Source organism: Trichechus manatus, unplaced genomic scaffold, assembly GCF_000243295.1.
Source record: "Trichechus manatus latirostris isolate Lorelei unplaced genomic scaffold, TriManLat1.0 scaffold00274, whole genome shotgun sequence".
Classification (NCBI taxonomy): Eukaryota; Metazoa; Chordata; class Mammalia; order Sirenia; family Trichechidae; genus Trichechus; species Trichechus manatus.
This window is the reverse complement of record NW_004444210.1, coordinates 1,356,804-1,371,880: the sequence shown is the minus strand read 5'-3', so window position 1 is coordinate 1,371,880 and position 15,077 is coordinate 1,356,804. Positions and strand designations below refer to the sequence as shown.

General features: G+C 36.9%; 1 protein-coding gene across 1 annotated transcript in view; it reads right to left on the bottom strand.

The window, feature by feature from the left end:
- Positions 1 to 4,235: 4,235 nt before the first annotated feature.
- Positions 4,236 to 15,077, bottom strand: part of NAALADL2 (N-acetylated alpha-linked acidic dipeptidase like 2) — an 826,538-nt gene continuing 815,696 nt past the window's right edge. The window contains 1 exon segment of the mRNA XM_012559589.1: positions 4,236 to 4,434. Within this exon segment, the coding sequence (XP_012415043.1) occupies positions 4,236 to 4,434 (199 nt within the window).

Below are 15,077 nucleotides of genomic sequence, written 5' to 3'. Positions count from 1 at the left end.
TCGACTTGACAGCAACAGATTTGGTTTGGTTTTATCTGTTTATTTGTAGTATGAAATATGTATACTTCACAACATAAAGCCAATTAGGTATTCTTTTTTTTTTTTTTTTTTAAGAATGATATAAAACTGTGTTTCTAAATCACAGCACCTGCTGTTTTTTTCAGTGAAATTTTACAGACATTTTGAAAAGGAAATTGTGAGGCTTTTGGCTCCTTGTCTCTTTTTAATATTTGTAAATCTAGTTGTCGTAATATATTACAATGGTATAATTATTTTTAATGTTCTAATAAACCTCTTCAAATTTACCAACATGTATATGCCATTCTTGAGGTAGGTTACCATCACAAGGTATACTGTAGTATTTTCCTTCAAACTCCTTCATTATACCAGTGAAGCTTCTGACTGCATACAGTCTGATCAACTGTGCAGAAATACATTAAAAATTTCCATTATGTCACTTTTTACCACCTGAAGACCCTTCTGATGTTTTCTGCAGGACACAGTGTGCAGAATACAGGCCTGGATAGTACAGGGCCCATCATAGGAATGTTCCTCGGCAATTTTTATTACTGTGTTAACTTTGGACAAGTCATCCACCTCATTCTCTCATTTCTCAAATAGGTTGTTTTGGGAATTCAATTAAGGAAAGGAAAAAAAACAAATAAAACAAACAAAAACTGTGAAAAAGTCTAGCACAGTGCCTGCAGGCACAGATGTTAGCCGCATCTTAATTCTTTCCTAAGGGATAAAATGGCTCTTTTTCTCATGATGCCATTAATAGCAAAGCTTTAGGTCCTCCTTGTAATTGTGACTGTTCAATTTATTCAGATACGCTGCCAGCTAATGCTTTCACTGGACCCAGGATTAATGTAGATGACAAATTCTTAAACTTTAGGGTACACAAGTATCAACTGGAAATCTTGCTAAAGATGACAATTTCTAGGCCTCACTTCCCTAAATCCACATTTTGAGAAACACTAATTAAATTGCTGACTTAATAGAGAACTAACACATCCTCTCATCAAAGTATTATGCCTAATTCCTCCTTCCTGACTTCTGGTGTCATACAGAGACCCTTCTCACTTCCCCTCAATACCCAGTCTCTGTATCTTTTGCCTACATTCCCTGGGGCAGTTCTGTTTGTCAGGTATAGGCAGAGAATGAGCTAGCCCTGAACTAAGAGCAGTGCTCCTAGCCCATACAGCATCTGACAGAATGGCTGGTTACATAGAAAGCTCTGGAAAAGACCATCTGTAATCCTATGTCCTCGGGGAGAGAGCAGGATAGTGTATGAGAAAGTAGGAAAGCTTGAATCTGGTAGTACTTTTGCCACTAAATATATGACTATGTCCAAGTTTCTTAATCATTCTGGCTTCAGTTACTATATCTGACGAGGGTAACAGCGTCTTCCCTGACTGAAGGCAAGATCCTAGAGCTTGGACAAGAATGTCTCTTGGGCTTCTTTTTGACTCTAGGATTGATGCTTTCCTGCAAATGGCAGTGGCACATATATACCCCGCCTGAATCCAAATTTCAGTCCTGAACTTTTGCCACAACTTCCTGGGAGGAGAACCATCTGTGATTCTTTATGTCCAGGCACCAATCTATATATGAAGAGTTGTGAGAGGAGCAAGGTACTTATATGCCTCAGCAACAATTTAAACATACTACTAATTCACAGAAAACACTTACTATTAATTTTCTCAGGGTTTCATTTACTTGATTCTATGAGGAAAAAAATTAAAATGATAGAAGTTTGGAGGAATCCTGAGGTAATAGACGACAATGGATTTGGTGTTTTTTTTTTTTTTTTTGGTTTGAGGTAATTATAGCATAGCAGTAATGCTGCTAGTTAATAGGTTTGCTGCAGTCAATCAAACAGCAGCTTCTATAGAATTGTTGGACATCTGTTTTAATTATAATTTAGTTTCTTCATATAATCCCTTAAATAGACTACTAAAAACATGTTACTTCACAGTTAACTGCTTTTCAAACACCAAATACCACATAACTTAGAAGTGAAAAATATAGGCTGTTAAGATTTTTATCTGACCAATGTGATTTATTGTAGGTATACCTACCGTCTGTAAATGAAAATGAAAAAGAAGAAAAAAACATCATCTGTTCTCAATGCTATTGCAGGTTAAGGGGATAAATTTATTGAGAATTTTCCTCCAAAATGTTAAACTACCAAACTGATAAGAGTTTGTCTTGGTTTGTTTGTTTTAAATACATTTCTCAATGAACATGTTGAAACCTGATTAAATATTTAAGACTCTTTGGTATAAGGCATTCTATTATCTGGCCCCTCATGTGTCCGTACGTGTATTTCCACCTCTTTTCTGCTCTCCATCTCTAGCTTACTCTCTGCAGAGCAAGATAGAGCACTCGTGTTAAGGCAAGCAGGAGCCTGGTCGTTTTAGGCTTTTCCTACAGACAGTCCTTAACATGGCAAACATTTTCAAATAAATAGGTTTTACTTACAAAAAACTGTAAAAAAGCCTAATCTCTCCTGTAAAAAATATGTGAACATAGGCAATTCAGATGAAAAAGGATTTGTGCTTGAAATATCTAGCTAATTGCCTCAATTCTCTACTTTGCCTTCAGCATAGAAATAGTGCTGTGGAAGGAACAGCTGACCCTTATAAATCAATTAATCAATCCTGATTAATTCCTTCCCCTCAACGTTAACTTTCCTTTAAACTAAGATTCGTTTTATGCTCAGCCATAAAAAGTATACGGAGTGTCCGTGATGTTGTTCTAGCTGTGTGTTATGGGGAAGTGTGTTTGAGTGTTTCATTAGGTAGAGAAAAATTCATATCAAATATTCTGAGGGTATGTTTCCTAAAAGAAATTGCCTTATCCAATGCCAGAAGAACAATTTTCAAATTAATTTCTAAAGGTAAGCTACAAGTTTAAACTGTTACCTAACAGGCAGAATTTTCGAGTTGGAGAAAATAGTGAACGCTAGGCACATCTAATGATATTGTCAATGTGAAAAGCTTCATTCTTCCCATGAGAGAAAAATTGAAGCGTGGAAAAGACACACAGTCACACTGAATTTTCTGTGTAACATTAGAAGCATGGATATTTTCTACATTTTCATCTTAGTCACACTTTAGGGTTAAAGAAGGAAAAAAAAAATAAGAGTTTCTTCATAAAATTAAGAGCTTTCCTTTGATCAGAACAACTATTTCTTTCAGAGTAAGTCCTTTTTGTCAGTGATGGAAATAGCACTCTGATGCTTTTTAAGATATTTTGAGTTTTCAAAGGGAAACTTGGCTACTTTCCTATGGAAATTATGTATTATTCTGAGAAAAGTGCCTTATAGCTAGGTTTCAGAAAAGGTACAAGAAGGAAAAGTAATGTGAGATGCTTTCATTTTACAGTAACCTCTGTTTCAATGGTTCCAACAGAAATAAAAAAAGGAAATATTTTCTCCTGCATAAGGCATACATCAGTCCTGAAATTCTTACAAAATCAACTGAGGCAAATTAGGGGTTTCAAAGCTAGTCACCTTGAAAGTCGTTAGCAAAAAAAAAAATTTGCATTTAAATTGCTCTGTGCAGCTAACTTGAGATTCTTCCCTGGAATGTTTATGGCTTTTTTTTTTTTTTTGGTTCCTTTAATACTTCAAAAATACAATTTGATAACCAGTGTATTACTACATCTAGTTGTGTTCAGAACAGGCACTTCATTTCATAAAATAAAAACATTCAAAGTGGCTTTGGTCAACCAATCACTCAATCAGAATACTTGAAGTCTTCATATTGAACACTTAATAGTGAAGTTAATCTGAAACCACATCCATTCTCCATTTCTATTACAGAAACTAGGTTGTTAATAGCTCTAACACAGGGAATAAGTTTTGTTCCTATGTTTTGTCCATAGGAGTGAAGATTGTCCAGAACTTCTTGGGATCCTTTTCCCCCAAAGCATTTTGAATATAAATACAGCAGATTTCTTTTTAATAGATAAATCTTTAGTATTATTTAGTTATTTAGTTATCTAGTTATTTAGTATTATAACTTTCTTTTATGTATACAGATATATAGATATAAGAGAAATATTAAATGTGCAAAATGCTCTATTTATATGTACATTAAAAAAATACAATGTAATAATGCAATGTAAAAAAGCCATTGAGGGGGAAAGTCTTCAACGTCAGAAATTCTGGTCCGATTAGAGCTTTTGCTTGTGGAATTGTAAACAAACTTAAAATGCTGAGAGTTTTCTCAGTTCTTTCCAACTAAGCCACTCTCAAACACATCAAGTCCTGCTTTGAAGTAAACCTGAGCTGAATTAATGCTGTTCAACACCTCTGACAGGGCTTCCTGAAGGGTTTCATTTGATGGAAGTGATCTGCAGTGTTCCCAAGCCTCCAGGATTATGGAAAACTGGCTTGTCTTCTCATCTAGGTGGTACAGGATGTTTCTAAAAGAAAAATATGGAATGTGTCAATGTTTTATGCACAATGCCATTTTCATATTCACTTTAATGAATATTTCCAAGAAACAGTAATGTCTGTATTAAGTGAAGAAGTAGTAAAGATACAATATTCACCATTTTCAGCCCTTAGTGAGTGAATGGATAGACACTGATCATCAACAGTTCCCATATTGATGAGAGAGAAAGAGATAATCAGACATTATGTGTCTCCTGACGGAAGTGCACAACTCTGCCTATGAGGTAGAATAGTTTTGCTAAAAAAAAAAAATTTTAATTAATCTGAGCCTGATGAAGCCTTTAGATCTAACTATTAATAAATAGAGAGGAAAAAGAAATATACTAAATGACACCCAATGTATCACAGCAAAATATAGACTGTGGGAAACTATAGGGAAAATTATTCAACAAATGAATGGCAATGAAAAAAAAAAAACAGGTGAAGGTTCAAGCTCTAGACCAGGATTTCTCAGTCTCAGCACTCCTGGCATTAGGCCTGGATAATTCTTTTTTTCTGAGGGGCTGTCCTGTGCATTGAAGAATGTTAATATCATCCCTGGCCTCTACCCTCTAGATGTTAGTAGCACCCCTTCCTTAGTGTGAAAATCAAAAATACCTCCAGACACTGCCAAAAATGTTTCTTGTAGAGTAAAATTACCCCTAGATGAGAACCACTGGTCTAGACTAAAAGAAACATCAATTAGTTGCAAAATACACAGCTTGCTAGATCTTTACTCAAACAGTTTAAAAAATGAGAAGTACTATAAAGTTAAATACTAATTGAATACTTAATGATACTAAGAAACTATTCATATTTTAGGTGTGATAATGGCATCATAAGTATGTTTTTTAAGGTGCTTTTATCTTCTAGAAATAAATACAGTCATGTTTGCAGATGAGATGTTACCATGTCTGGGATTTAATTAAAAATATTGGGAGGAAAGAAAGAAAAGTGGGGCTGTAGACAATATAGACAGGACAAGATTGACCATTAGTTAACAGTTGTTGAAACTGGGCATGGAATTCATTATACTATTCTCTCTCCTATTGTATATGTTGGACATTTAGAAAACCATCTTCTCACTAGTATGAGTGTGTAATAAGATGGTGCCTTGTGCCTCAGCCGAATTGCTGAGAAAGAAGAATTTGGCCTTGGGCAAGTCTAAAACTGTCCCCATTATTTACTGATAGAAAGAGATTTAGTTTCGCAGAAAGCTATCATTATTGCACTTGACTTTTTCCCAGCCCAAACTAGCTGAAAGTCCATAATCTGATATGAGAGGCAGATATGCAAATAACTGAAATCCAGTTCACCAATTGTCATAGTAAAAAAGCAAGTTCTAGTGATAACAGATAAAGGACTGCCGCTGAGAAAGGTTGGAAAGAGATTCCTAATAGAGGATACTTGAGTTTCATCTTGAAGGCTGATGGGAGTTATCAGTTACAAAGGGTTTGGGAAAGGAACCAAGCTAGATGAGGTGGAGACAGCATCCTTTGCAGGTGTTCTCAGTGAACTCAATGCCTGTGCTTCTGTATGATCAAAGTAAAGGACCAGAGTGGGCAAGTATAAGAGAAGAGGTGAGAGAATAAGTCACGGCTTATTCATAAAGGATCATGTATACTAAGGTATTGTTGTTAGGTGCCATCGAGTCGTTTTCGACTCATAGCACCCTACCTAAAACAGAAGGAAACACTGCCTGGTCCTGCGCCGTCCTCACAACACTTGCTACATTTAAGCCCACTGTTGCAACCATTTTGTCAATCCATCTCATTGAGGGTCTTCCTCTTTTTCACTGACCCTCTATTTACCAAGCATGATGTCCTTCTCCAGGGACTGGTCCTTTCTGATAACCTGTCCAAAGTATGTGAGACGAAGTCCCGCTATCCTCACTTCCAAGGAGCACTCTGGCAGTACTTCTTCCAAGACAGATTTGTTTGTTCTTCTGGCAGTCCATGGATATTCAATATTCTTCGCCATCATAATTCAAAGGCATCAATTCCTTTTCGGTCTTCCTTATTCATTGTCCAGCTTTTGCATGCATATAAGGTGATTGAAAACACCATAGCTTGTGTCAGGCGCACCTTAATCTTCAAGGTGACACTTTTGCTTTTTAATACTTTAAAGAGGTCTTTTGCAACATAGTTGCCCAATGCAATGCATCGTTTATGTCTTGACTGCTGGTTCTATGGGTGTTGATTGTGGATCCAAGAAAAATGAAATCCTTGCCAACTTTAAACTTTTCTCCATTTATTGTGATGTTGCTTATTGGTCTAGTTGTGAGGATTTTTGTTTTCTTTATGTTGAGGTGCAATCCATACTGAAGGCTGTAGTCTTTGATCTTATCAGTAAGTGCTTCAAGTCCTCTTCACTTTCAGCAAGGAAGATTGTGTTATTTGCGTATCGCAGGTTGTTGAAGAGTCTTCCACCAAACCTGATGATGTGTTCTTCATATAGTCCAGCTTCTCAGATTATTTGCTCACAATACAGATTGAGTAAGTATGGTGAAAGGATACAACCCTGACACACACCTTTCCTGACTTTTAACCATGCAGTATCCCTTGTTCTTACCAAGTTAAGGAAAGTAAACTTTTTCTTATGGGCAATAGGAAACCAGTGAAATATTTTTTTTGTTTATTGTTGTAGTTTAAGTGAAAGTTTACATTTCAGGTTGGTCTCTTATACAAAAATTTATACATATGTTTTTATGTGACCCTAATTGCTCTTCCTATACTGACAGCACACTCTTCCTTTCCACCCCTGATTTCCCATGTCCATTCAACCAGCTCCTAACCCTCTCTGCCTTCTTATCTCACCTACAGACAGAAGCTGCCCATGTAGTCTCATGTACCTACTTGAGCTAAGAAGGATACTCTTCACGAGTATCATTTTAAGTCCCACAGTCCAGTCCAATCTTTGTCTGAAGAGTTGGCCTCAGAAATTGTTTTAGTTCTGGGCTGATAGAGAATCCAGGGGCCATGCTTTCCAGGGCTCCTCCAGTCTCAATTAGACCATTAAGTCTGGTCTTTTTACTAGAATTTGAGCTCTGCACCCCACCTTTCTCCTGCTCCATCAGGGACTCTCTGTTGTGTTCCCTGTCAGGGCGGTCATTGGTGGTAGCCAGGCACCATGTAGTTCTTCTGGTCTCAGGCTGATGAAGTCTCTAGTTTATGTGGCCCTTTCTGTCTCTTGGGCTAATACTTTCCTTGTGTCTTTGGTGCTCTTCATTCTCCTTTACTCCAGGTGGTCGGGACCAATTGATGCATCTTAGACGGCCGCTTGCAGATGGCCACTCACCAAAGTAGGATGCTGAACATTTTCTTAATAAGCTTTGTTATGCCAATTGACCTAGATGTCTCTTGAAAGCATGATCCCCAGACCCCCACCCCTGCTACTCTGTCCCTCAAAGTGTTTAACTGTATTCAGGAAACTTCTTAGCGTTGGTTTAGTCCAGTTGTGCTGACTTCCCCGGTAGTGTGTGTGTCCTTTTCTTCACCTAAGACAATTCTTGTCTACTATCCAGTTAGTGAATTCCCCTCTCCTGCACTCTCCACCCTCGTAACCATCGAAGAATGTTTTCTTCTGTGTTTAAACCTTTTCTTGAGTTCTTATAATAGTGGTCTTATATAATATTTGTCTTTCTGTGACTGACTAAATTCACTCAGCATAATACCCTCTAGATTCCTCCATGTTATAAGATGGGAAACCAGGGAAGTATTTTAAGCAATAGAGAAAGTGTTCAGATTTTTATTTTGGAATAACTAGTCTGTAATACAAAAGACCATTTAATCCAGACGAAAGACGACAAAGACCTGAATTAGTGACAGTGGAGTTTGAGAAGACGGAATGCATATAAGGGGGAGTAGAGGAGAAGAGCCACAACACTAGGTTTAATTGATTTTCAATTTTCCCTAGAGCTAACCTCAGTTTTATATAATGTTCTAGATCATTGTTTCCCACTCCACCAACACTTCTCTATCTTAGCCTCTCTTGAAATTACCACCCACATCTTTTATTATTTGTACTCTGTAGGTCCCTGGGTGGTGCAAACGGTTTGTGCTTGACTGCTAACCTAAAAGTTGGTGGTTCTAACTCACCCAGTGGTGCCGCAGAAGAAAGGCCTGATGTTGTGATTCTATAAAGATCACAGCCAAGAAAACCCTATAGAGCAGTTCTTCTCTGTAACATAGGGGGTTTCCATGAGTTGGAATTGACTCAACGGCAATGGCAACAGGTAGTGGGTTAGTGAGCATGAAATCTACCTATTCACTCAAGTGAACCCTAAGTCATCTTTTTTTCCTCGAACATCCAACTGGTATTGAATATTCACCTCTTCATCTTTTCAGTGCCTTTTCTTCTCTATTGTGGTGCCCTAATCCCTATACATTTTGTGCATACGTATCATCTCATTGCTTTACACTTCAAGGTAGAGAAATACACTCTTTATCAGGTCTGATTCAGTGCTGCAAACATTGGAGGTCTTCAATCATGGTGATTTAATTCACTTAAAATTTTTATCAGGCTTAGTTTAATGTTGGTAACATAGTAGATACTCTTTAATGTTCAAATTATTTCAATTCAGGTTATTTTACATTGTAAGCCCTGGCTAATTTAAGAACAACAGAATTTGTATCTTTAGAGAGAAATTTCAATCAACAACAAGTACATGGTATGTGGCAGTGAGGGCAGAAGACCCTTGAACCCAGAGGTTCTTACAATGATTTTTTTTTTTTTAAATAGATCATTTGAAATAGGAGCTACCCCTAATAAGCCAGTATCCTTGATCTTTGTGCTTAGGAGTAAACTTGACACTGTACGAATTAAATAGAGCAGATCAAGAAACACTGACTAGATTCCAAATATTCACAAATTCAGGTTTAAGCTTTGTATTAAGAAACAGACATTCTCCAGATATGGGAGGAGGAAAAATCTCCGAAGTGCAGTGGCAAATGGATTGTGAGCAGTATTTTGGCTATATGCTTGCCTAGAGCATTGGACCTCTGTAGCCCGCAGAAGCACAAAGAGCAAGGCAAAACCACCTCTGGCAATGGAGCCAACTCCATCTGGCTCAGTCCTAGAGTCTACTGGCTTGGTGCCTGCTGTGGTCACCTGGCCTAGGAAATGCACAGTCTATGTCCGTGCATACAACTGCTCCAGGCTTCTGTTCCAGATGGAAAACATGCCAATCTGAAATGCAGCATTTTTTCAATAAGTAAATGACTGACTCATTATCCAGCAACAGGAAATGTCGGATTCCCTGAACTCTGAGAAAAATTTAGATCTATTACCAGAAACAAGCAGAACACTTTTTATACAGGGGTTTCCCTCCTGCTGTTCTAAAAGTATTTATGAAATACAAGATCTTCAGAGGAAGCCATTCAACCATGTTAAAGTAATCATATTAGTAATTCATATATACACATACATACACCATATTTTTACACGAGCCTTCTATGTTTATTTGCCAACCACAATCTTCCCCCATAAAGTATTTTCATAAGTGTGCTATGCTAACTTTTTTTTTTTTTTTACGTCAACATGTCAAAAAAATTGGCATAGCAGCTCTTACAAATATACGTATGTTTGTTTACCAACAAAAATACACGGTTGGCAAACAAACATAGAAGGCACACATTATTGGGCAAAAATAAAATACGGTATAACAGTAATACAAGCCCTGGTGGCACAATGGTTAAGAGCTCAACTTCTAACTGAAAGCTTGGTGGTTTGAACCCACCATCCGGTCTGCTAGAGAAAAGACCTGGAGATATGTTCCTGTAAAAATTACAGCCTTAAAAACACTATGGGACAGTTCTACCTTGTCGCTATGAGTCAGAATTGACTTGACGCACACAACAACAACATATAGCAGTATAGATTTATTTTCACCTATACAATTTGCAACTTGGTGTTTTCATGATATCAAAATGTTTTAAACAAAATAGCAAGAATGAGTTAAAAACTATGAAATTTTCCCCAAGTATTAGTTTTAATTCAGAAAACTAAAATATCATTAAAGGGCAAAACAATAAAAGACCCCAAATAATCGAGGAGTAATTTTGGCCCAAACACAAATCATTCCAAAATGAAGATGATATTGTCTAGGATATTTTCATGTATTCTTCTAAAAGACAGAACCTACACAAAAGTCCTCCCCCACCGCCTTTTTTTTCCCTGTTAAAATAAGCTTGCCATTTAAGGGGGAGGAGCTTTTTTTGTTGTTGTCGTTTTTTGTTTTAGTATCAGGATACAATTCATAGTAAACCACTGAAATAAAGATGTTGCTGTTGTTAGGTGGTGTGGAGTCAATTCCAACTCATAGCGATCCTATGTACAACAGAACAAAACACTGCCTGGTCCTGCGCCGTCCTCACAACACTTGCTACATTTGAGCCCATCGTTGCAGCCACTGTGTCAATCCATCTCGTTGAGGGTCATCTTCTTTTTCGCTGATCCTCTACTTTACCAAGCATGATGTCCTTCTCCAGGGACTGGTCCCTCCTGTCAACATGTCCGAAGTACATAAGGTGAATCCTCAACATCCTCACATCTCAGGAGCATTCTGGTTCTACTTCTTCCAAGATTTGTTTGTTCTTCTAGAAGTCCATGGTATAGTCAATATTCTTTGCCAACACCATAATCCAAAGGCATCAATTCTTCTACAGTCTTCCTTATGTATTGTTCAGATTTTGTGTGCATATGAGGCAACTGAAAACACCATGCCTTGAGTCAAGCGTGCCTTAGTCCTCAAAGTGACATCTTTGCTTTTTAACACTTTAAAAAGAGGTCTATTGCAGCAGATTTGCCCAAAGCAATATGTCATTTGATTTCTTAACTGCTGCTCCCATGAGTGTTCATTGTGAATCCAAATAAAATGAAATCCTTGACAACTTTAATATTTTCTCCATTTGTCATGATGTTTCTTATTGGTACAGTTGAGAGGATTTTTGTTTTTATGTTGAGGTGTAATCTATACTGCAGGCTGTAGTCTTTGATCATCATCAGTAAGTGCTTCCAGTCCTCTTCACTTTCAGCAAGCAAGGTTGTGTCATTTGCATATCATAGGTTGTTAATGAGCGTTCCTCCAATCCTGATGCCGTGTTCTTCATATAGTGCAGCTTCTCGGATTATTTGCTCAGTATACAGATTGAATAAGTATGGTGAAAGTATCCAACTTGACATACACCTTTCCTGATTTTAAACCACACAGTAACCCCTTGTTCTGTTCGAATGACTGCCTCTTGGTCTACGTACAGGTTCCACATGAGCACAATTAAGTGTTCTGGAATTCCCATTCTTTGCATTGTTATCCATAATTTGTTGTGATCCACACAATTGAATACCTTTGCATAATCTATAAAACACAGGTAAACAACTTCCTGGTATTCTCTGCTTTCAGCCAAGATCCGTCTGACATCAGCAGTGATATCCCTCATTCCACATTCTCTTTTGAATCCGGCTTGAATTTCTGGCAGTCCCCTGTTGATGTACTGTTTCAACTGTTTTTTAATTATCTTTGGAAAAATTTACTTGCATGTGATCTTAATGATATTGTTTGATAATTTCCACATTCTGTTGGATCACCTTTCTTTGGAATGGGCCCAAATACGGATTTCTTCCAGTAGGTTGGCCAGGTACTATCTTCCAAATTTCTTGGTATAGGCCAGCCAGTGCTTCCAGTATTGCATTCATTTGTTGAAACACCATAATTGGTATACGTCAATTCTTGAAGCCTTGTTTTTTGCCAGTGCCTTCAGTGCGTCTTGGACCTCTTCCTTCAATACCATCAGTTCTTATCATATGCTACCTCCTGAAATGACTGAACGTTAACCAATTCTTTTTGGTACAGTGACTCTGTGTATTCCTTCCATGCTCTTTTAATGCTTCCTGTGTTGTTCAATTTTTTGTCCACAGAATCTTCAACATTGCAAATCTAGGATTGCATTTTTCCTTCAGTTCTTTAGGCTTGAGAAATGCTAAGCATGTCCTTCCCTTTTGGTTTTCTAACTCCAGGTCTTTGCTCATTTCATTATAATACTTTACTTTGTCTCCTGGAGCTGTCCTTTGAAATTTTCTGTTCAGCTTTTACTTCATCACTTCTTCCTTTCACTTTAGCTACTCTATGTTCAAGAACAAGTTTCAGAGTCTCTTCTGACATGCATTTTGGTCTTTTCTTTCTTTCCTATCTTTTTAATGGTCTTTTGCTTTCTTCGTGTATGATGTCCTTGATGTCATCCCACAACTTCTCTGGTCTTTGGTCATTAATGTTCAATGCATCACATATGTTCTTCAGATGGTCTCTAAATTCTGGTGGGATATACTCAAGGTTGTACTTTGGCTCTTGTGGACTTGTTAATTTTCTTCAGCTTCGACGTGAACTTGCACATGAGCAATTGATGGTCTGTTCCGCAGTCGGGCCCTGGCCTTGTTCTCACTGATGATATTGAGCTTCTCCATCGTCTCTTTCCGTAGATGTAGTTAATTTGATTTTCATGTATTCCATTGGGCGAGGTCCACATGTATAGTCACAGTTTATGTTGTTGAAAAAAGATATTTACAATGAATTGGTCGTTGGTCTTGTAAAATTCTATTATGTGATCTGCATCGTTTCTATCGCCAAGGCCATGTTTTCCAACTACTGATCCTTTATTTCCAACTTGATTGCATGTTTGATCAATTTCAGACTGTACAAGTTGGTAAAAATCTTCAATTTCTTCACATTTGGCATTAGTGGTTTGTGCATAAATTTGAATAATAGTCACATTAACTGGTCCTCCTTGTAGGTGTATGGATATTATCCTATCACTGACAGCATTGTATTTCAGGATAGATCATGAAATGTTCTTTTTGACAATGAATGTGACACCGTTATTCTTCAATTTTTCATTTCTGGGATAGTAGACCATATGATAGACAGGATATATAGATAAATATAGAGAGAGAGATGTTAAAGACGATGATGAAATTGTTGTTGTTAGCTGTCATGGAGTCGACTGTGACTCATGGTGACCATAGGTACAATAGAATAAAATATTTCCTGGTCCCATGTCATCTTCACAATCACCAATATGTTTGACTCCATTCTTGCAGCTACTGTGCCATTCTTTCTCACTGAGGGTCTCTCACATGCTGTTTGGCCCCCTACTTCACCAAATATGATGTCCTCCTCCGGCAATTGATCTCTCCTAATGATGTGGCTGACTCTACGACAGTGGGTTTGGTTTTTTGGTTTTAATGATTTGGCCAAAGCAAGCAACTTGGACAATGTCCTGTTGCAATCTATAAGTTCTTCATTGTCTAATTTTTGGAAGTAGATTACAAACACTTCATTCCTACTCAGTCTTAGTGTAGAAGCTCCACTGAAACCTATCTACCATGGATGATCCTGCTGGAATTTAAAACACTGGTGGCATAGCTTCCAGAATCATTGCAACTCGCAAGCCACCATAGTACAACAAACTGAAAGACGGGTGGTGAATATGAAGAAACATGGTTTATTATTTAAGATATTTTTGAGCATAAAGACAGTTTAAAATATATTTTAATTATTCAGTAATTTAAAAAGTACTCATTTGTAGACAATTTACACTCCTTTTTGAATAAAAATAAACTAGCATAATCAAAGTATTTAATCATCTTTCGTAATATTTATAGTTTTGAATCTCTCCCTCCACTTTGTTAGTTTCATGTATAATTATAAATCATTTCATGGAAAATATATTTCAGGAATTAAAGAGTACAAGAGATATTTTCAAAAACTGTATTAAATTCTTCCACTCCTTGAGGGCATATTGCTCAGCACACTGACAAACAAAATTGTTATAATCCTTGTTATCAAGACCTATCCCTTAAATGAATTACAACACTGCAATTAGTATATTATGGAAAACATGTTTAATAAGTTTCAGGCTATTATAGTGACTTTTCCACATTTTCAAAACCCACTGGCATAAAGTACATTCCTACCTATACATTCTATGGTTATTAAATGTTAAATATTATTAATATTCAATTTAATGACAAGATGATATTAATAAAACATGCTCATAAAGGTTACAGGATTAATCCCCAATGGCAATTCATTTAAGCATGAGCACAGTCTCTAACATATTTATGTAAATTTTCAGCCATAACTGCTGAAGATCTAGAAGAGAGATAATGTGGAAGAACAAAAATTCATTGTAAAAAGGTTTAAAGCACAAGAAATACCATGAGTTTTTTGTTTTTAAACTGGAAAGCAATACCTGTATTTCTTAAGGACCAATGCAATGGAGTCTGGAGTATGCCAACACTTGCTTTTTCTAACTAGTAAGCAACGCAGTAACATGCTTTTATAATAACTGTAAACAAGCCATGTGAATAGAAATGGATCTTTTTTTGATTTGTGAAATTCTACAAGGAGCTAAACACATTTTCCATATGTTACATGATTCAAGTAGTAGGTTTGTGGCAAGCTATTATGTAAGATAAACACTCATATCCATTTCTTGCCAAATTGGATACCAATCAGCATAAAACTACAGATACTGAGCTTCTAGTTGATTGTAAGTAACTAGGATTCTTTCATCATAATTTAAGAGGAAACCTTCATTTTGGGTAGCTGCTAATATAACTGAAGTTAGTTAATCTTTAT